The sequence below is a fragment of the Seriola lalandi genome, unplaced genomic scaffold (genome assembly GCF_002814215.2).
Source record: "Seriola lalandi dorsalis isolate HSWRI2012SDOR001 ecotype SW California unplaced genomic scaffold, Sedor1 jcf7180002054573, whole genome shotgun sequence".
NCBI classification, from domain to species: Eukaryota; Metazoa; Chordata; class Actinopteri; order Carangiformes; family Carangidae; genus Seriola; species Seriola lalandi.
In genome coordinates, this window is record NW_019525126.1 from 1,165,278 (window position 1) to 1,186,883 (window position 21,606).

At 40.1% G+C, this 21,606-nt stretch overlaps 2 protein-coding genes across 2 annotated transcripts; one reads left to right on the forward strand and one right to left on the reverse strand.

The window, feature by feature from the left end:
- Window positions 1-4,469: 4,469 nt before the first annotated feature.
- On the reverse strand, window positions 4,470-11,890 carry prox2 (prospero homeobox 2). The gene is made up of 4 exons (XM_023417254.2): window positions 10,278-11,890; window positions 8,172-8,279; window positions 6,558-6,752; window positions 4,470-4,871 (listed from the first exon to the last, which is right to left on the reverse strand). Exons 1-4 carry the CDS (start codon window positions 11,829-11,831, stop codon window positions 4,704-4,706), a joined length of 2,025 nt encoding a protein of 674 aa, XP_023273022.1. The 5' UTR covers window positions 11,832-11,890; the 3' UTR covers window positions 4,470-4,703.
- A 2,578-nt stretch (window positions 11,891-14,468) lies between these two features.
- dlst (dihydrolipoamide S-succinyltransferase) lies at window positions 14,469-21,555 on the forward strand. Its single transcript, XM_023417300.2, has 15 exons — window positions 14,469-14,624; window positions 15,400-15,433; window positions 15,519-15,558; window positions 15,951-16,012; window positions 16,120-16,194; window positions 16,324-16,379; window positions 16,608-16,716; window positions 16,830-17,003; window positions 17,185-17,270; window positions 17,406-17,503; window positions 18,852-18,982; window positions 19,377-19,450; window positions 19,555-19,638; window positions 19,785-19,952; window positions 20,856-21,555. Exons 1-15 carry the CDS (start codon window positions 14,562-14,564, stop codon window positions 20,988-20,990), a joined length of 1,389 nt encoding a protein of 462 aa, XP_023273068.1. The 5' UTR covers window positions 14,469-14,561; the 3' UTR covers window positions 20,991-21,555.
- The last annotated feature ends 51 nt before the right edge of the window (window positions 21,556-21,606 follow it).

Consider the following 21,606-nt stretch of genomic DNA (forward strand, 5'->3'; position numbering starts at 1 on the left):
CCTTCCTCTGCAGTCCCTCTTTCCCCACACTCCTGTGATGTGTCGTTACACGCTCGGCTGGCTCCTCTTCCATGACAGACTGTTACTTCCTGGAGCGGAAACACATTTGATTGTTAACATCTGGGCCATTACAATTGCAAACTAGGGCTCTGTACATCAATCAGGAAGTGATTTCAAAACAAAGAGACCGTCCTCCAATCAATCTATTGGGAAGCGGGGGCATTACATGCTCCTGTAATCCCGGCTAATTAGCGGGATAATGGGAATGAGATTTATGAATCTGCTGAGGAGAGTGGAGGTGCGAGGGCACACTCAAATTAGCAGGGATGCACGCCAGCCAAGGCTGCAATAAGGAGGATGTGCTGTTGGTTTTTATCAACTTCTTGCTGCCTGGCCACCTTTGGCTCAGTGTCACTGTGAGAGGAGCATCACAGGCTAAACATGTAAGGCACTGTTACAGTACAGCAAATGTCTGTTTAAAGAAGGGGCTAAACTTTGTGTCCACCAGTGGAGCATTTATAGCTTGCCAATGCTTCCATCAAACATTTAAGGATTTAAAAAAAAAAAGTAAACAAACAACACTGATGAAAAATATATATGAAGCGTATATCAACCAAGTTAAATGATATAAGCCTATGCACAATCATGTAATGAAAAGAAGTCAGCAGTTATACTCTACAGATATGCAGATAATCGTTAAACTAAAGGGGAGATATCAAAGACAGAGCAACATGTTATCTCTGACTTTGACACAGACAGTTGATTCCTTGCCTTGTTTTTGATGTCTGCCTGGAAACCAACTCACACAGTTAGGAAAGACAGAACCACCGATGCTAATGCCACTGATTGTGAAGTGGAATATGATATCACCTACAAGTAATCCACCTTTACAATATTAAAAAATATGAATCACAAAAATCTTATGGCACCCTTGACTTGTCCTTGAGGTACCACAGCACCCACTTTGGGAAGCTCTAGAAGTCATTCAGTGTAGATGTGAAGATAAAGGAGCTCTTATGATTTGAATGATATGCAGCATCCTGGTGTTTTCCTTCAGTGCAATCTGGGAGTCTGACCTGAAAGTTTACATCATCTTCATCTCTTCCCTGTCTGTAAAAGAAAAACTACGTACTGCTACTCAACTTCTAACCTCATTCACCAACTCTCACCGTACAATCTTTGAGTTTACCTTTTCAACTAAAACATCAGAATCGGATTCACATTGTGACTGAAATATAACGGAATCTAACAAACATCACATGCACAGTTCTCGATGTATCCCTCTTCCTCAGTGATCTGTGTATGAGTGAATGAGAGAGACTGTGTGTGTAACAGTGTGGTAGCGTGTGTGTGAGGCAGCGTATCCCTGGAGGTGGCTGCCTTGGTGCCACCCTGAAGCCTCTTCCTCCCCAGTGGCCCCAGGCCTGACCTTGCCCGCTGGCGGGGGACATCTCCCATTAAAGCAGCGCATTGTGATAAGGCCATTTCTTTTCCTTCAGCATCCCTTTAATGTCATCCCTGAAATATGAAGTCATTAAGCGATATTAAAACAGTGCTGACAAACTAATTAACAGAAGACATTATACGGGATGGGCTCGATTAATCCGCTTTAATTGCTCTTTTAAATGGGGGCTCCAATTAAAATTAATAAAGATTTACTGGTGATCACACCAAACTACACCAAGAAGTGGTTGTCTGAAGGGCAGCCTAAAGTCAGCGGCCTCCATTCTCAAGTTGCACTCCCTTTTGCTCCCAGCGCCCTCCCAGAGTAAGCTTGGCATAACGACGGTATCTATGAGCAGGAGATTAAACACAGAGACCGTCCCAGTGCCCCCAGTCCCACAGCTCCTTTTGTCTCCAGCTCAGGGGTGTTTGATCCTGCCTTTGTCTTTCCAGGACCCTGCTAAGGAGACACCAGCTCTTTTTTTTTTTTCTCATTAATATCATACCACACACACACACACACACACACACACACACACACACACACACACACACACACACACACAGTGACTGTGCACAATCAGCCAAGCTTTCCTAACTCACAAATGCACAAATCATGATGTTGACAAGATTTCACAGTGTCCACTTCCCAGGAGTCTTGGAGAAACTGAGCCGTTTTGAAGAATCCCTGAGCAGCAGTTCAGTAAACAGTGACAATTGCACCCCTGTGTGGAGATTTGTGTACACAGCAGAATCTGATGTTGCATATTTAATGGCTTTAAAAACTGAATAATAGAGTGGATTTCATTTTAAAAGAAAGCTAGTGATTGGCTAAAATGCAAAAATAACAATTTACACACATTGTATACACTGAAGAAAATCGCACTTGCACTGTCAGAGATGAATCAGTTGACTCTGAGGCAGGCCGAGCTGTGTGTATTACATCGGAGATTCACTAGATGATGCTGTTACTCTTTTCTGTGAGGCTCATCCACCTCCAAGAACTACAAGCGAACGGCTCTGGTGATGATGATGATGATGATGATGATGATGATGATGATGATGATGATGATGATGATGATGATAATGAAATTCTCTTTATTTGTTTCTTTCTCATGTGAGACTCTGACAGAATAACAGCTGCAACAACATATGTGTAAAATATATGTGTAAAAGTGTATTTCCAAGTGATGAAATGTACAACCCAGAGCATCTGATCAAACAGTGCTTTTTGTTTTAATTTTATCACGTCCTCCTGTTGCTTTTTACTTTTCATTTCATCTTCATTAGGAAGCATGCTTTGTTTTATCGGAGACTCTCTAATACAGAACATAATTTCATATCGTACTGTTTAAGTTGAAGCCTTGTCAGCCAGAGGCAGTTAAACAACTGAAGGTATTTTCTTTGTTTTCTTTCATTATATCAGAGGTTACCAAGTCTTGTTCAGAAAATGTCACAACAAATTAATTTGAGCAAAGCACTTTGGTTCAACCAGAGGCATTTTAATTGAGTTGAGAATATAAATCAATTTACTGAAGAAGACTGATCTAATTGAAAAGAAATGTCTATTAAAAGATTAGTGAGGTTTATTGTCTCCAGTCTTTGTCATCAACCAATCCAACTAATGTTTTAATTTCCTTAATGTTATCATTTCTGATGTAATTGGTGCTTGGGCGACTAACAGGTTTTCCAATTAAATGTTTGGTTTTGGGCACTGACAATGTCATCTCACACAGTGACAAGAAACAGTGTACTTTTATAAAAGTGGTCCATGCTATTGTGCATGCTGCACTCATATCATTAGTCTTTATTTTAAAGGCACATTGCAGGTTTTTTGTAAAAGTTTCAGGAATAAAATCACCTGCAATAATGGTACTGACAATGTGATTAATATTTTGATGATTTACTATGCTCATCCACGATGAAATTGACAGTGGATTTAATTCGCTGCTTTGATTGTCTGGTTTATATTAAGCCCAAGGCATCAAAAGTATCCCATCTGTGATTTTTCTGACATCACCAAATTGCGTGTGCATATGTGCGCGTGTGTGTGTTTTGGCGAGTAGCGTGCTTTGAGTGGGTGCCTGGAAGAAAGAGTCAACGGGTTTGTGGAATTTTGCTTTGGTGGCACAACTGTGATATGAGGTCACCTCGGGCATTAGTCATTAGGAGGGAATGCATTGTGGCTGTTTTTAAGACATGGCAGTTGTCCGCATCCGCAACGGCCACACAATGAATGCAGGCCTTAGAAAGTTGACTTGAATTGGCTTCGGTGAACAATGAGAACAGCATAGTTTGGGGGACATTTAACAGCTGGCTGCTGGACGTGGATTAGAGGCACCTTAGGGGCTCAGCACTGGGACGCAGTATTTTCACGGCAGAGTTAAACATTTACAACCAGAAATAAAGCATTTACCTGGGATGTCTTGTTTCTCATAAATATAAAAAAATGTATATTCATGTAGTGACTATTGCCAAGGAAAACCATAACACACTAGTTTTATATTATAATTTAGTGCATCTTTAATTTCAATAATCATCCAGTACAATGTTTGTGACTGAAATATCTGAAAATGATTGTTCTTTACATGACTTTTATACATAAGGAAACTCACTCACAGTCACTTGCATTATTTTCACATGCACATTCTGTCAAGCGAATAGTTTACAACAAATTTATAGAACATTATGCAACATACAACAGCAGCGCTTGTACAATTACACAACACACACAGCTATGAAAACAAATGGAATTAAAAAGATGACTAATACTGACGATAAATGCCCCAAAAAAAAAAATCTCCTCCAGTTTGGCTAAATAAGGCTACACTAAGTGATTACATCTTTGTAAACAATTTACACACCCACAAACTCAGTAACTCTCTAAATGTGTTGAGGCAGATTATATAAGAGTAAATACTAAACAATAGAATAAACCACAAGAGCATTAATAATAATCAATAGTTGCTTTTTGATAAAAGTAGAACACAATATGTCAGGCTATAAATTCTTAACTTTTAAGATGGTGTGTGTGTGTGTGTGTGTGTGTGTGTGTGTGTGTGTTTGTGTGTGTGTGTGTGTGTGTGTGTGTGTGTGTGTGTGTATTTTTTTCTTACAGATTTACAGAATAATCATTTAGCCAACATCTACATTTCACCTCACTAAAAAAAATGCACTACAATAAATGATGAATTAATACTGTCGAGGGACTAACTTCAAAAATCGCCAACTCCTTCACCTGTACATTTCTCCACTCATGCCTATAAATAGGAAGATGTCTTGAACTCTTCCGGGACATCGCTGTCCAGTTTACAGATCACCTTGTATATGGCCTTTTTCCATGAGGGGTCTGAATCTTTGGCTGAAGATATGGCGTTGTAAAACTCATGCAAGGTGATTTCAGCAACCTCCAGGAATCTGTCAGGAACCTGGAAAAGAAAGAAAATGTAGAGATTTAGAAATGAAGTCAATCTAGTTAGAACCTTATTCTATTTGAAAAAAAAAAATCACTTGATGTGTTACAAACATACTGAAGCCCTCTTCAGCCTTCTCAAAGTCAAAAATATATGAAATGAAGACCTGTAGTGCAATTCTTCAAACACTCAAACTGATGAAAGGGAGCGCATCTCTTTGTTCTCTGCACACATACAATAAATGCAATGCTGCAATCATTAACTTTCAATTAGAGGCCTCTTTGATTAGCTAGTCTTGTTTTCTTGAACCTAAACTAACTACTGGTGAGCTTTCTTCCCAGGGATTTTACCCAGCAGAGCTAGTCAACACAGCATAATCGTGGATCCCACTAGGACTACAGCAAGAAGCTGAGGATTAAAATGATTATGGTTGGTTGGGTAAGTTTAGGTATAAACTTGGAGAAAGCTGTGTTAAAGTGAGGATTTGTTGTGGTTAAAGTCGGGATAAGAATTTGGGAGTTGCCCATAACGAGAGCAGGATCCATAAAAACGCATCAGTGAATGAATAGATGCAAGGGATGCTGGGAGAAAACCGCCCTGCAGCCCTTGTTTCCCATCCATTGGCCAGTTAGCACAACATTTGTTGGCATAAGTTATTTTTCTTTCCCCTCATCTCCTGACACAAAAGCATCCCTGGGAAAGGAATGTCTTGGTCCCAAGGTAAAGAAAACGGTCTCGTCCCTTTCCCACCAAACGGCCTTCTCCCTCGGAATCCACAGCGTCTTTCTCAGCATTCCGCATCAGTAGCAATCTCAGTCTCGCTCAGGCGTGCTGGTCCTCTAATCCTGAGTTGTTTTAGTGGGATTTTGCGGCTTCCTCTTCCCACAGTTTGATAAAGCATCACTCTGGAGTTTAGATAATGGCTGTAAAGGCTGGCCAGCCACAGGTGCAGTGTGACACACAGGTCAGCACATGGACATACGTGACACAGCGTAGGCTGACAGGAGGTCTGACATACTTGAGTAGGTTAGTAACTACTGTGATGAATGTGTCCACTCCAGTTCTTTAAATGAATAGTTTGACATTTTGGGAAATGTGCTTATTCACTTTTGGGTGGTTAGTTGAGAAGAATGAGAGGGTTCACTTAGCTTAGCATAAGGACTGGAAAAAACAGCTAGCCTGGTCATTTACAAGGGGTTAGGTGTTAAGCTAGTTCTTGGCCTCCGCTGGTTGTCTGGCAGCTGCTCAGAGCCAAGAAATAGTCCATAACACCCATGAAACTGCAAATTTAAGTTTTTGTCTGGATTAGATATAATGCATGAATTAGTGTGCTTTAGAGGTGCTGGTAGGTGTATTTTGTTACCTTTGGACAGAGTCAGGCTAGCTGTTTTCCCTTGTTTCCAGTCTTTGCATTAAGCTAAGCTAACTGACTGTTGGCTGTGGCATCCCACTGAAGTGACAGACGAGAGTGTTATCAATCTTCTCCTCTCAATCTCCGCCAGGAAATGTATGGCATATTTCCCAACATTTCTGAAAATATGTTCTTCCCTTTTACGCAAACCTTGTATATCTGTTGCTGTGTATGTGCAGTATGAGAGGAGTTACCTCTTTAACAAAACCTCATACGCAGAAAATCAGCTAGAATGATCAAACAATACAAAGTGCAACATAAAAGAGGGATGACTAATGAATGACACTTACATGGAAGTCATTTGCTTTGTTGTAGTGCATGTTCAGTGCCCGGAACAGCTCTGAGTCCCTGCTAACTGTAATGTCTTTGACTTCACTGATGCCGTCAACAATGGCCTGGCGGGCAAACTTTTCCATCTGGATGTAGTAGAACTCCCTGAAGTTGCTGAACCACTTGATCAGCTGAGAGGTGATGCAGCGGTTGAACTGGAAATGGAGAGAAAATAGTATACGTGACTTTATCCCATGTTAAAAGGATTGTTCCACACCTGCAACCTAAACCGACAAACATCTGTGCAGCTGAAGTCTCTTTAAGCAAGACAATGAATCCCTGTCTTTTGTCTTCCCTGTGAAGCAGGCGAATAAAAACTTAGATCATGCTTGAAATTAAATATATAATGTTAGAATTCAATATGAGACTTCAATGAGAAATTTAAAAATATTAATCTCTGTGCTATTCAATTAAAAATCTAATGTCTTTCTGATGCTTTTGCATTAGAAACCTTTTCCATAATTGACTGAGAACCTGCATTTAGTACCTGTAGGGCAAAATGCCACCTAATGGTCTGTCACTCCACGCAACATTAATTGCTCTGATCTTTTCCCACCAATGTGCGGGGTGAAAAAACATCTGTCAGGGCTCTGTATTTCTAAACTCAGTCTTGACATTAGTCGTGTTATTCTATCTCATCATCCAGAAAGACGGAAAAAAAAATGCCTAAGGGCTGGGCAGGCATCAAAGACGCTTCTTCTCTCTGGTGTGGTGGGTGAGAAAGCGGCAGCATAAGGACAGAAGGAAGCTTCCCTCTCATTGACTCAGGCTGATAGGATGGAATCAGACACTGGGATTAGGTGGTCTTTTGTTCAGTGCCACTTCCCACCACAGGATTGTAAGCAAGGAGGAGACGTTCGCAGGGCTGCAGCAACAGCATCCTCCCCCCTGACCCCGGGGGTCAGAGCATATTGAGAGACGGGGGCCCCCGAACTGGCTCAGACAGATCCAGGAGACAAGATAGGAGAGGAGAGGGAAGGTGTTTTGGAGAAAATTGAAGGGGAGGCAGGAGAGACGATATGAGTGGGAGCTTGTGCTACAAATAGGAAGGTAAAAGAGAAGAGAGAAAGAGATAAAGAGGATGAATGAATGAGAAGAGCTAACAACAGGATGCAGATAAGGAGACAAGAGAGAAGACAAAAGGAGGAGACAGAAGAGGAGGCATGACACGAGACCAAGGCCAAAACACACAGGATGTTGTGTTTAGGGCCAGCTCACCACCGCCTGGTTGCTGCTGCACAAGTCTCTAATACCAACTCTCTGTTGACACTCAATAGCAATGCCTTTCCTACAGAGTCCTTTGTCACTCCATTTGCTGACTGGAGTGGCTTTTTTAAAGAGAGAATGCCCCTGTATCTCCCTCTGCCCCCAGGACATACTAGCAGCTCAGTGGCTTTGTTATTTAAACCCTCTGCGTTTTTGTTTCTCTCCTCCGACACACTGCTGATTTTTCTGTCCCAAACACACACTGACAAGTAGATACCGGGGAGTTAAACGCAGGACAAACAAATTTGCTGCTTGTTTGACATTATAAGTAAAAAGTAAATTTTTTTATATGCAAAAAATAAAATTACCTTGACATCAGGGAAGAAAGTTTTCAGCACATTGGAGCTTGGGTAGCGGGTGTAGAAGAACATGAGCTTTGCCTTCTTCAGATGGCTCGGGGTGAGACCCTCCTGGATGTTCACATTTAGGTTAAGGTGGAAAAAACTGACAATCAAATATAACACACAGCATACAGTCCTGTGCAAAGTGATAGTAGACCAGAGTATTGTGTTGCCTCAATCTTCAGCTAAATTGAATTTCGCTAAAGAACAGCTTGGCATTAACCAGGGAGTCAATAATGACCCTAACATGTGCTTATTGGCAAAACAGAATTACGAATTAGATTAGGGATTTTTAATTAGAGAGCGAAGCACTTCATGCCTGGCAGTTAAGACAGCTTGTTTTGAAATGTTGTGAAAAAAGGAGCTGATTTTCTGATATAATTAAGTTGATTTAAAGACGACATATGTTGCTTTATAATTTTTCTTCAGAAAAACCCTGAAACAATGTCAATTTCAGTCATAAAAAAGTAAAACATTTCAGATAATATAAATGTATATAGTTCCATGTGGTATATTTAAAATATTTTAAATGGTGTAAAAAAAAAAAACAAAAAACAAAAAAAACTAACCATTTACCAGTACTCGACATACTATATATTACTACATATATTTACTTTATTGCAAATACATGCAATTCTTTCTCAAGTTTTCCCCCCATGGCAATGAAGATGCTCAGGAGCGTTTCCTCTGTAGTCCACCACCATGCCTTAGGTCATAATATTTCCTTATCAGGTCACCACACCATCCATGTATTAGGGAACCCTACCTTTGAAATAAGGAAGTTGGAATGAAAGATTTATGTGGCTTTGTTCAAAGAGAAGCAGATCTCTTTGCACTGTAAAGATAAAGCAAACCCTCTCTAATGCTTCGCGTCAAGAGAATCAACAAAACTGAACTCAAATTTTAGGATCTTTTTAAAGATTGTTTACTTTATAATCAGCGAGGAGTAGAGAAATGATTTATTTCAATTTACTTGTAGGAATGATTAAATTTAGATATTATTTTAATCATACTGATCGTGGACATCAGCAAACACGGAACTTAACAAATTTTTAACTTTTCAAACAATGGACAGTTTTTTCCCTGAACAGAACAACTTGTCTTGCGGTTGATTTTCTTTGAGGCAAAAAAACACTGTTATTTGCACTCTATTTTAATCATGCACATTCTGACAAAGGTTTCCAACAACAAATGCTCAAGACAAGAGCTCAAGTGTTGTGGTTGGGAGGCACTTGTGTTTTCCACCAGCACTCAGATGTGACCTTTTAGATGCACCCCTATCACTCTGATGATGGAGAAATAGATCCTGCACCTTTTCAAGTCTGAAAAAACGACGCTTCCTGAAACAGAAACCGATGCTTTCTCTGCCTTTGAAAAATTGGCTTTTGTTCCTGGCAATTCTTATCAAAGCCTTGTATTCCTTTTTATTTGTCTTTTTCTAGACTTAAAGTCATTACTCTGCTCAGATTAAAGAAGATGCTATAATTTTCTATGGGGTTAGCGAGATCAAAGAAAAAATTCTCCTTGAAGTTTGTTACTGGAACTGCCCATGCTGCAATGAACCTCAACCATTGTTCAAATGGAAGAGCTGAATATAGGGAGATTGTATAAAATAAAAGGTACATACAGTACATATATATGTACATATATATATATATATATATATATATATATATATATACACATATATATATATAAGATATTATCAAACACACCATGTTTTTAATTGTGATGTTTTGACATTAGTATTTTCATGCATATTTTGTAGGTCTGTGGATGTTGAATCTTAGGGTAAGAAAAATAAAATAAAATGTAGTCATTAATTTTTAGCCTTTTTATATTTTTATGGTGAAGTTACAGGATTTTTCATCACTGCACCTTCAGCCTACAAATATGGGAATCTGAGTATTATCTTCAATTTTTAACAACAATAATAAACAAGCTAGTTGTTCATTTTAGCCACGACAGCAGAGTGTTGGTAATTTCTTTTTTTTTTCTTTTTTTTTACATCTAAAAAAGGCAAAGAGGCAAAGCCACTTTGGCTCAGACTATATCATTTATGTGAAAGGATATGTTGAGAGACATGTAAGGGTTTCGTTCGGCCATGCTCTGCAGATCACCACACTCGATCTTGACGTGAGGGAGACACAGATTGTCGACCGTCACTGCCCCCAGGGTGGAGGGACGAGGGTGGTGGCTGAGGTGGCTGGATGTCACCTTGGACCTCATGGTGATGGTGTCCCAGGGCAGGTCTACTGAGTCTGGGGAGGTCCTGTCAATTGATGGGGGCATGCAAGGCAGACCCCCAAAGTTGGAATGTGGCCCATACTTGAGAAGGTGCTCTAGGATCTGGCTGTCGTGCAGAGGCGTGCTGTAATTGAACTGAAATGGCGTCTGGTGCACAGGATAGGGCCTCTTCACTGTTGGGGTGACTGAGCTCAGTGGGGTCACTGTCGGCTTGCGGACCACCAGTGACAGTGCCTCCGTCTGGTCCTGTGGGCTTTGAGCCTCAGAGCTTTCATAGAACTCCAAAGCGCGGGGTTTGAGTGCAGCCTCCTCAGACTGGGGCTGCTCCTGGGTGGAGCCGGCCTGCTGGCTCTTCCTGTCTGCACCAATGCTCATCTGCATGTCTGGAGATGAGCACATGCACGGCTGAGGGGACAGGTCCAGCCCTGTGGAAGACACCTTCTTGAACACCCTATCCACACACTCATTAACAGCCCGGGAGAGCTCCTGCTTCAGGGTTTCCTGTAGGTTCTGACTTTCTCTTTGGTGCACCAGATAACCAACTACTTTCATTCTGTCCTTACACTCTGCAGACACCCTGCTGTTCTTCCTCTCAAAATCATCTTCAGCGCTTATGTAGCGTGACTCTGTGCTTTCTGCCAGGGTGTCGTGCTCAACAGCTATTTCTGTCTCATCTCTGTCGTTGTGCTCAGGATCGTCCTGGTTGTAAACTTGAAGGAACTTTTCCTGGAGCTGACGCAGAAGCCTTTGCATGCTGTGGAGCTGCTCTTTCAACTTGTGACACTCCTCGTCCTTGGTGCTACAGCTCTCACTATTGCTGCTTCCAGGTCTTCTGCTCGCTGGTCCTCCGACGCTGTGTTCCTGATGCTGTGGCAACCTCTGTTTGCGTTTGTTCTCCCTGTATGCCTCCCTGGCCTCCCTGGTGTCTCTGGCCTCTGTGTCAGACCTCTCACTGTCTCCATGCTGCTTGCCGTTGGGAGAGCCAGCCATGACCCTGATGATGTTTTCCACCCTGGCCCTCTTGGCCTGCAGGTGGTCAGTCATGGGATGCTCTCCATCCGGGCTGGTTCCTGCAGAGATGTGACCGCTGGGGGAGGCAGCCTCCACTGTGCTGTCCTTTGAGGAGACACTGCTCTGGTCCTCCTGGCCAGAGTCAGCGGCAGTGGAGCTAGAAAGGTAGAAATGGTTTTCATCTAGTGCCCTCTTGTTGTGGATTGTCTTGCGGAGGAGTTGAGAGATGATGGACCCGTTGGAGTATGAGGCCAGAGGCTCGTCATACATGTTTCTGCGGAAGCAAGGTAGCATGACATCAGGCTTGTCGTCCTCTATGCAGCCTTCACTAGAGTTGTGCATGTTCTGGTCAGGAAGACTGAGGTTCATGCTCACTAGGGCTTCAGCTCCACACGGTGATGAATCTGAGTTCAGTGAAATGCAAGAATCTGAAAAAACATAAACAATTAAAAAAAAACACATTTTAGAAAACAAGATAAAATATAGCCCTTGTTTTTTAATCCTATATGTGTCATAATTTTATATTGATTATTGTATCTTTTACAAAGTAAAAAAAGCATCTTAATGTTTTTGTTTCTTGTGCCTGTTTTTGAACAGTGGCATTCAAGTAAAATAAAGAAGATTAATTTGAGCACATCATTAATACTATTAGATACAACCTTCACAGGTAATTCTGCCATTTTGTTTATAAAACTTGTGATTTTAATTTAGAATTGCTACATTAACAAGCAAATGTGGTACCACTATTACATATGATACAAAATCAAACACGTCTGCATTATTTTCAAGATCCTCAGTTCTGTTAAAATAAATAAATAAATGAATACAATAAATAAATCCTTGATCTTAAGCAATAAGAGAGTGCATTCTTTTCTCTTTCATTTTCATTTCATCTTGGGGTTGTAATAACGGTTAACACAAAGGATAAAAAGAACAATTGTGTTATACCCATGAAAGGTAAATTTCAGCTAATGAAAGCCATATTCCACGCACGAGAAACGGCTCTGTGTGTATACATAATTTACAAGAGAAAATATTATGAAAACCTCTTTATACTTCATAGTTTTCATCTTGAGGAATAATCAAGAGCAAAAGCTCAATTGCCTGATTCTGTGGTCACTGGCTTCCTTCCCTTTAAGTGTGTATTTTCAAATATATTTGTGCTATAACAAAAATTAATTATCTGTACTTACAAGTGGAATAGATGGACTTTAGAAGAACAGAGGCTAATTTATTTCCATACATTAAACGATGGATTCCATATCAGTAATTTACACAACTTAAGAAGTCCAACTTACGTTTCTATTTCCTACTTTTATTATAAATAAGCAACAGAAAGACCAAAGCTTTAGGAGCATATTTAAAAAGAAGTCGAATAAGTTATCTCTATGCAAAGTTTAAGATCATCGAAACCTCATATAATTTGTGGACAGTAGGAGTTATTTGGTTTCCTTTACTCTTTACAGTTTGAAGATTTCCTGCAATACAACAGTCTGTACACCTTCTGCTTTGTGGATAAATTAGCTGATAACCACTGCCTGAAGAACAACATAAAATTTACAGATCAAATTTATTTCAAATATTTTAAACTAATTAAGTGAAGAGTGCTTTAATTGTCTACTTTTATCCTACATAAAAAGGTACACATAATCCCAAATGAGCAAACCAATTATTTTATGATTTATAAAAACCTGAAACATTCACTAAACAGTCATTAAACACTAGATAACTCGATTAAAAACTCACCCAATGTGATTATAGCTGTCAGGCGAGCAGTGAAAGCATGCGTGAGAGTCTGAGAAACACCCAGTGCAAATCTCTCTCATGAAAACCCACTAAACTGAAGTGATGAGTTTTGAAACGCAGTGATATGCAGACATGCCCTTTGTCCCACTCATATGGGGCTGCAGTAGCTATAACCCACACAGACAGAGTAAGCGGCAGTGATGATGATGATGATGATGATGATGCTGATGATGGGACCTTACCTGTTGCGCTGGGACGTGCTTCCGAGCGGATGGCCTGCGCACACTGAGTTGGACAGTCAGAGTGCAGGAGAGTCGGTGTTTCAAACAGAGCTGGGGCGTGGCCATGTGAAAGCAACGAGATGGTAACAGGATTATCACCAATATAATGTCAGGAGGAAAGTATTCGTAAGGTGCTGGTTTGATCACTTACTCACAGTGGTTTCATAACGGATAGATTTGAAACCCACTGACGGAATTACAAGAAATAATGATGCTTCAGGCAATCTGTAAATATGCATTAATATTCATGGCCCAGTAATTCTGCGCTAATATTAGTCTAGAACTGGGAAACAACAACTCGGTCAGCATATAACATTATCTATTGCTCCTCTTCAATCCATACTTCCTTTGCTCCCAGAGGTTGCTCAGTAGTCAAACAGACATAAAACACGCCAAAACACAAAAGAAGAAAGGAGTGAAAAACAACTTGAAAATAAGTCGAATTAATAATTTGAAAATATATATTAAAAATATAAAATAAAACATAAAAGTTGAATAATGAATAAAAAAGTAAATAAAATAAAATAAATAATTATCTGTAGCTACACTTTACAGCATAATCGAAGGTAATAGCCTACTCAAAGATTAGCTTTGTCAATTGAAAAAGTTGTCCTCAAAGTCTATTCTATTCTATTCTATTCTATTCTATTCTATTCTATTCCATTCTATGTTTTTATGTAGTTATATGCAGGCATTATCCTACCTCTATTCTATTCATTTCTATTTTATTCTATTTTATTCTATCCTATGTTTTATATAGTTATATGCAGGCATTCTATTTCATTCTATTCTATTCTACTCTATGTGTTTATGTTGTTACCTGTAAGCTACTGTTTTTGTAAAGGTGGCTGAATGTTATCTGTAGATTCTCAGTGGTCAGTACTCACAGTAGTGCGGAGGATAGAGGGGGTCAGAGGGGATCACACCACGGTGATGTCTCCCCCCGCCCCACCCCTTTCCAATCGGTGCACTTGGTTTGTCCCACAGTACTTCCTTGGTACTTGCTCGTGCCTAGCTTGTCGGTGTGACCGGAGTTTCCCTTCCGCTGACAGGCTGCTGTCACACAGCCACCATGTTATCCCATTCCCGGTGTCTCACCAGGAATTTCGGCCGTTCCCTCTCTGCCATCCGCCAGGTAGGCAACAAGCAGATCAAACGTTTGGCCGACTCCTTGCTGTCGCTGCGGCGGCTCGGGCTCATCTCAGTCAGAGCTAGCATTAGCGTTAGCCAGCTCGCTGCTGTAGGCCGCGGACAGGCCGTAACATTGTGAGCCAAGGACAGTATGACACTTCCCTTCACAAGTCTTTGCTGCAGGCTGTATTAAAGTTAAAAGCAATGCCAGATGTGATGGGTTGGTCTCACGTTTTGACACGAATGTTTAAGATGTTTAATGTAAGCAGAAACACCCCCGGTTCATGCTCATTTAAGTTATCGCAAACTTATCCATTAATATTTAGGTAGCTAGCAAGAACATATTAGCCATACTGAGCTAAATGTATGGGTAGGTTAGCTAGCTGCTTCTAGCTGTCATGCTGAGGTCATTTTGTGGTTTATGAGAGAACCGACACCCGGTTTAGCTAACTTAATGGAAGTACTAAGTTTGTTTTTTTTTCCATTTAGATTGTAATTTTCTGTAGTTGCTTATAAAGCTAAGTCAGCAAAGTCAAATGTTAGTAAAGTCTTAGTTTCAAAGTGTCAGTAAGATTAGAAGCTTTAATGCAGCTGTTAAATTAGCTGCATGAATATACATGTTTTACATTTGTTGGTTTAGTTTTCATGCAAAACCACACAAGCAACCTGTTTGCCAGAAAATTTTATTGATCATGTCAAAGGTCATTGTATAGCGCGTAGAAGTGACCTTTGACCGACAGCACTGATGCTTTGTAATACCTGACTCTATCTTTTCACAGGGAAATAATGTGTTAGCTCGTCGGGCCACGGCAGGTGTGTGTGCTTACTGTTCAATCATTTATTTATTTATCATTCTGATTTAGTTATTTACAGTCTTCTCTTGTCCTTCCTCTACCAGCTCTATCAGCTAGCCACTCTATCACTTTCAACAACACTGTGTAAGTACACACTTCCAAACATCGTTACTATTATTATTTTAGAGACAGGAAACTTTATGGTCAAAATTCAAGCACACCATTCACACTTCAGATATTATGAATTAGTTTTTTTTTTTTTTTTTGGACAGTCTTTTGTACCTGACTTGTTGCCCCAGCTGACAAAGTGGTGTAACCTTGCCACCCATACACTATCATAAATGTGTTTTCCAGTTATCTGTATCTCTATCTAACAACCAGTAATTGCCTCTTATTTAAATGATTGAACAGAAATAGTGTGTGTCATTCCACAAATACAAGTCAAATGTAAAACCAGTCATTTTTAGTATAATTGATGCGATAACCTTTTTGAATTTCTGTTTATAGTTTGATTTAAATTCTTCTGTTATCTTCAGAAAATCTGATCCCCGGTCCAGCATCTTCCAAATCCAGTACTTCAGGACGTCTGTAGCCTACCGTATGTTTTGCCCTTTATGCCTTTTATTCTTACATTTATCTGAATATTATGCACAACAGCTGATGTGTGGAGGAATACATTTCCTTTGACCTGTCTTTGTTCTTCAGGAGATGAAGTTGTCACAGTCAAGACCCCTGCATTTGCAGAATCTGTCACAGAAGGGGACGTAAGGTGGGAAAAAGGTAACTCAATTTTTATTAATAAACAAACATTAGTTGCTTCTGATGCAGACACTGGTCACAACAAAACCAACCTCAACAGAAAGTTGTCATATTGTACTGAGATACTAAAACAAAATTTTCTGTTTACAGCTGTTGGAGACAGTGTCTCGGAAGATGAGGTGGTGTGCGAAATTGAGACAGATAAGGTAAAACTAAATAAATGATATAAAGAAACTGTGTTTGTGATTGGAGGTCATTGTTGGGCTTTGCCTTCTAAAGTGAAATCCCTCAATGTACGTTGGACAACGTGAATGAAAGAATTAGCTGTGTTAGTCTTTACTTTGTCAATAATTGCATATAAAACTGTAACAAAAAGTTAGTTTTGTTTACACTAAAATAAATGTATGCATTCATTTTCTTTTCCCTGCCATTAGACATCAGTGCAGGTTCCCTCTCCTGCTGCTGGAGTGATTGAGGAGCTTTTGATCCCAGATGGAGGCAAGGTCGAGGGAGGAACTCCTCTCTTCAAGCTTAGAAAAGGAGGTCTGTAATACTGGAGTTTTACTGACAATGTGACAAGGTTAACATCAAATAGTGTCATTAAGATGACACTTTTAAGCCTGAATTGTTGTAACCGTTTACTTCTGTGTCTTCAGCCGGTGCTCCTAAAGCTGCAGAACCTCCAAAAGCTGAGGCCCCGGCCGCTGAGGCCCCTCCACCACCTTCTGCTGCCCCTCCTCCCCCTCCTCCCCCCTCAGCTGTGGGCCCCATTCCCACCACTATGCCCCCTGTGCCACCTGTGCCAGCACATGCTATGGACACCAAACCAGGTTAGTTGTCATCAGACAGACGGCGTGTGTCATGTGAGAACTGTTTTGCTTGACATCTGTGCTCTTGACCTCGAGCTTACATGATTAATCATTGTTTGGCTTTCTGTAGAGAGTGGCCTTTACCAGTTCCACTAAACTGATGTCTAGAGATATTAACTGCGTCTTTATGTTTTTTGTGTAGTTTCAGCCATCAAGCCCACAGCTGCTCCAGCTGCACCAGTGGCCCAAGCAGAGGGTGGAGCTAAAGGAGCCAGGACAGAGAGCAGGGTAAAGTGTAAAAATCCCCAGAACACCTAAAAATATTTTTGGTGTCCTGACGACTTTTTTATTTGTTTAATAATTTAGTAGAGTAAGAGCTGGTAGCTGTTGACTGAATTTTCTGTATCGTTTCTATGATTTTAGGTTAAGATGAATCGCATGAGACTAAGAATTGCCCAGAGACTGAAGGAAGCCCAAAACACCTGCGCTATGTTGACTACTTTTAATGAGGTCGACATGAGGTAGGAAATTCTGAATTGGTTGACCTATATTATTAAGCGCTCAGACTTTTTAGAGTGTAGGAGACCAAATCTGACCAAACATGTTTGTTAGTTTGCATTCTCATACAATACCAGCACAGTACATATACAGTATACACACTGTATACATATCTGCGTTAAAAGCCAAAACAACACTTGCACAAATGGTTATAGATTGGAATCTGCCCAATAGGAAAAGCTTTTTGAAACCTAATATCCTCTTAAACACTGGAATGTAAATATTTGGTCGTAATGCCATCTAAAACGAAGATAAGAATTGTTAAAACAGGTTTTATTAATTTACAAGGAAATGTTATTGTCTGCACTTGCCCCCTGTGCTGAAGAGGACACTTTGAGGATTTCTTTTCCCCGCAAATGTGTGGTGTCAGCTTTCGGCTATTCAGGGTTTTCTATGTATCCTAATTGGATTGACATTGACGGTCTGGAGGAAGACTTCCCAGGCTAGGGCTCATCTGGAGCCGAAGGAGCTAGTCAGAGCAGGAGGCCGGAGCATCTGCAGGGGCCCGCAGAGACCTGCGCTCTGAGTGAAAGAGCTGCCTCAACCGATATGGGCTTTTATGACAGCCCAATAAGATTTACAGGCTCTAGAAAGTGAAGATTTTTATCGCTTCTTCTCTCCTTTCTCGGAGAGTCTGTGTCTTGGGAGGGGCTAATTATGTTAGCGGAGAAATCCTAGAGCTTCAACAGGGTTAGAGACAGGAAAACAAACAATTAAAAAGAGAGATACAAGAGAAAAATGAGCAATGGTGAAACAATTAGCAGGCCAATTTCAATCGCTTTAATTCACCATGATCTGCAAAAGCATTCTTTTATAGCCATCAAAAAGCATTCATGCTTTTGTCAGATTTTATAACATCCATCTTTCATAACATGGTTACAATTTTGGTATATCTTAGTAATGAGTCTAGTATTTTAGAGCTAATAAGGTACACATAACTTAGAGTTATGTGTACCTTCTTAGCACGAGCCGTGGATTGTGCACTGTTTGTTGCACATATAGCAACGAACCATTAAACCTGCAGAAGGTTATTGAATGAGAGCCACAGCTATGATAGGCAACCTCTCAGCTGAAATATAGAATTAAATTAAAAAACAACAACAAAGGGTTAATGTTAAATAACAACCACTATACCACTATATTTCCATGTTTTGCATGAATGTGTGTTCAAATCCCCAAATCTGTCCAGTTTTTTCCTCTTAGAATCCTAGTTTCCTAGTAGGTTTATTATCCCATAGGCTTAAACTTTGCCTATACCTTAATACTAAATTGTTAGTTTATCTGTGCATTTTTTTTTCTATTTCCCTGCAGCAACATCTCAGAGATGAGGAAAGCTTACAAAGATGCCTTCCTGAAAAAGCATAACATCAAGTTGGGCTTCATGTCTGCATTTGTGAAGGCTGCTGCCTACGCGCTGTCCGACCAGCCTGCTGTCAATGCTGGTATGGGTTAAAAGACCTCGCTTTGTGGTATCTGTTTGACTGTGTCTTTGCACATTCAGTATCAAGTCACTGCAAGTGTGTGTGGTGAAGAACAAGATTTAAGTTTCAGTATCTTTCACTGCCAAACCTCAAAACCAACACTAACTTATTTACTGCCTTTATACCACCCTGACCTATTTAGAGATACCACAATGAAGCAGAGGTGGTCTGTATTGCTGGCTTTTAAAAATCTAAAAGTATCTCGTTGGTTTCACGTTCCTTTTAACTTGCATGTAACAGAAATGGCACATGAGAAAAGGAAATTAATCATGGTTGGAAATTAGATGATGATTAACAGTTTTAATCTGTATGTATTTTTGTGTGCACAGTATTAATGCTCTTTTTCTGTTGTCAGTAATCGATGACACAACCAAAGAGATTGTGTACAGGGACTACGTCGACATCAGTGTGGCTGTGGCCACGCCAAAGGTAAGACAAGTGGATTATATTGTAACACTGAGTGTAAGTGCTTGATAGCCCACTTGTCTCTAATGTGAAGGGCAGAAAATTCAGTCATGTGACTTCTCTCTCAGGGTCTGGTGGTTCCTGTAATCCGAAACGTAGAGGGAATGAATTTCGCAGACATTGAGAAAGCCATCAATCTGTTGGGAGAAAAGGTGATGATTTATATAACATATTATTTAACATTCTTGGTTTGTCATAGTTATTCTTTTTTTTTTTTTTGTTCACTTTTTGCCAGATGTTCTTATCTTGTTTTTTCCTTATTACGTGATTTGTAGTAATTGTGGATGTGTGTTTGTAGGCCCGTAAGAATGAGCTGGCTGTTGAGGACATGGATGGAGGAACCTTCACCATCAGCAACGGTGGCGTGTTTGGGTCCATGTTCGGCACACCGATTATCAACCCGCCACAGTCTGCTATTTTAGGCATGCATGGCATCTTTGACAGGCCTGTTGCAGTTGGTGGCAAGGTGCGTTTCCTCAGTGTTAAACACGCAAATACATAATGGTGTACAAAAACAGAAAATGCATATAGCAGTAGAATAGTCACATATGCAAAATGAATGGTAGAAATTAATTGAATGAACTAAATAACTTCAGTAGATTGATTCGGTTGATAAATTTGCTGTTTTGTTAAAATTGGCTTGGTTTGCTGTAATATCATTGATATTACAGCCGTCTTTCTCAGATAAAGTCAAATTTCACTGCTGTGAGTTTTTATAGTCTTACATGCAGTGACTCATATGTCATTCATAAACCACACCCAGTGAAAGTCAGACACATTCTCACTAATAATTCTGACCTACTTATTCTGACTGAAGCTAGCTGAACACATTAAGGAGTCTTATGCTTAGCCTGCGACTTTCTCACTGACCAGTGTCAACTATACATTGTATAATCTCACTGATGCAGGATAATAAGGCTTACAGAGATGTTAACAATAGATTGGGGCTGCAACTTTACATTCGTTATCCATTAATCTGCCAGTTATGGTTTTGATTAATCATTTATTGTAGAAAATGTCAAATGTTAAAAAATTCCCAACATGATTTCTCAGAGCATAAAATGACATCTTGCTTGTTTAGTCTGATCATCAGCCCAAAAGCCAAAGATATTCCATCTGCAGTGATATGAAACAGAAAAGCAGTAAATCATCACAATAGAGGAGGGAGAACTAGTGAATTTTTACCATTGCTGGTAAAATGAGAAAAACGATCAATTATCAAGATAGTTGCTTATTAATTTATTGTCGATTCAGTAATTCACTAGATGCATATCAAATCTATCAGTTCAATCAGCTTAATTATGCCTTCATCGTCTCTTTCACCGCTTGGTGTATGAGGATGTGGTCTGAGTGATTTTCCTGTGTTTAGGTGGAGATCCGTCCCATGATGTACGTTGCCCTGACGTACGATCATCGTCTGATTGATGGAAGAGAGGCCGTCACTTTCCTGCGCAAGATCAAGTCAGTGGTGGAGGACCCCAGGGTGCTGCTCCTCGACATGTGAACCCTTGTGAACTCCAGGCCCAACCAAACAAATCACCCTACACAAACAGTGGCTGTACTCACCTGATGAACATTACCGTTAACTGCAGTTGATGTATTGTTGTATTGGTTAACTTGACAGTTGGGTTGTGCAATGGACATTCGTAAGACTGGCAGTGATAAAAGGTTTGGTGCTGTTGTGGATAAGTTTCAGGGGGTTTCTGGGGCTTCTGTGGTGCTGGTCTCTAGATCAAAAAAAAAGGATATTCTATAACTTGTGCGCCATATGTCATTTTCTACATACAACTAAAAAAAATTAATTTCACCCTGTTGTGAGATGAATGACAAATATAGATAAAACTGCATAGTATCATTTCATTATTTTGGTTGAGAGAAGAACAATGAGCACGTTTTGGACTAGAAACCAAGAAACACTATGTTGTAAAATGTCCAAAGTGAAGAAATCCTCTTGAGAATTTATACCATCTGTTTCACACAAATGAGGAAAAATCTCTTTATGCTGTGTAAGAAAGACTATTTAAGAAAATGAAAGTTTTAAACAATAAAAGCTGCATTACTCAACCGTAGGTTTTTGTCTTGGATTTTTTTTTTGTGCTAACATTGACACTGGGTAGTAA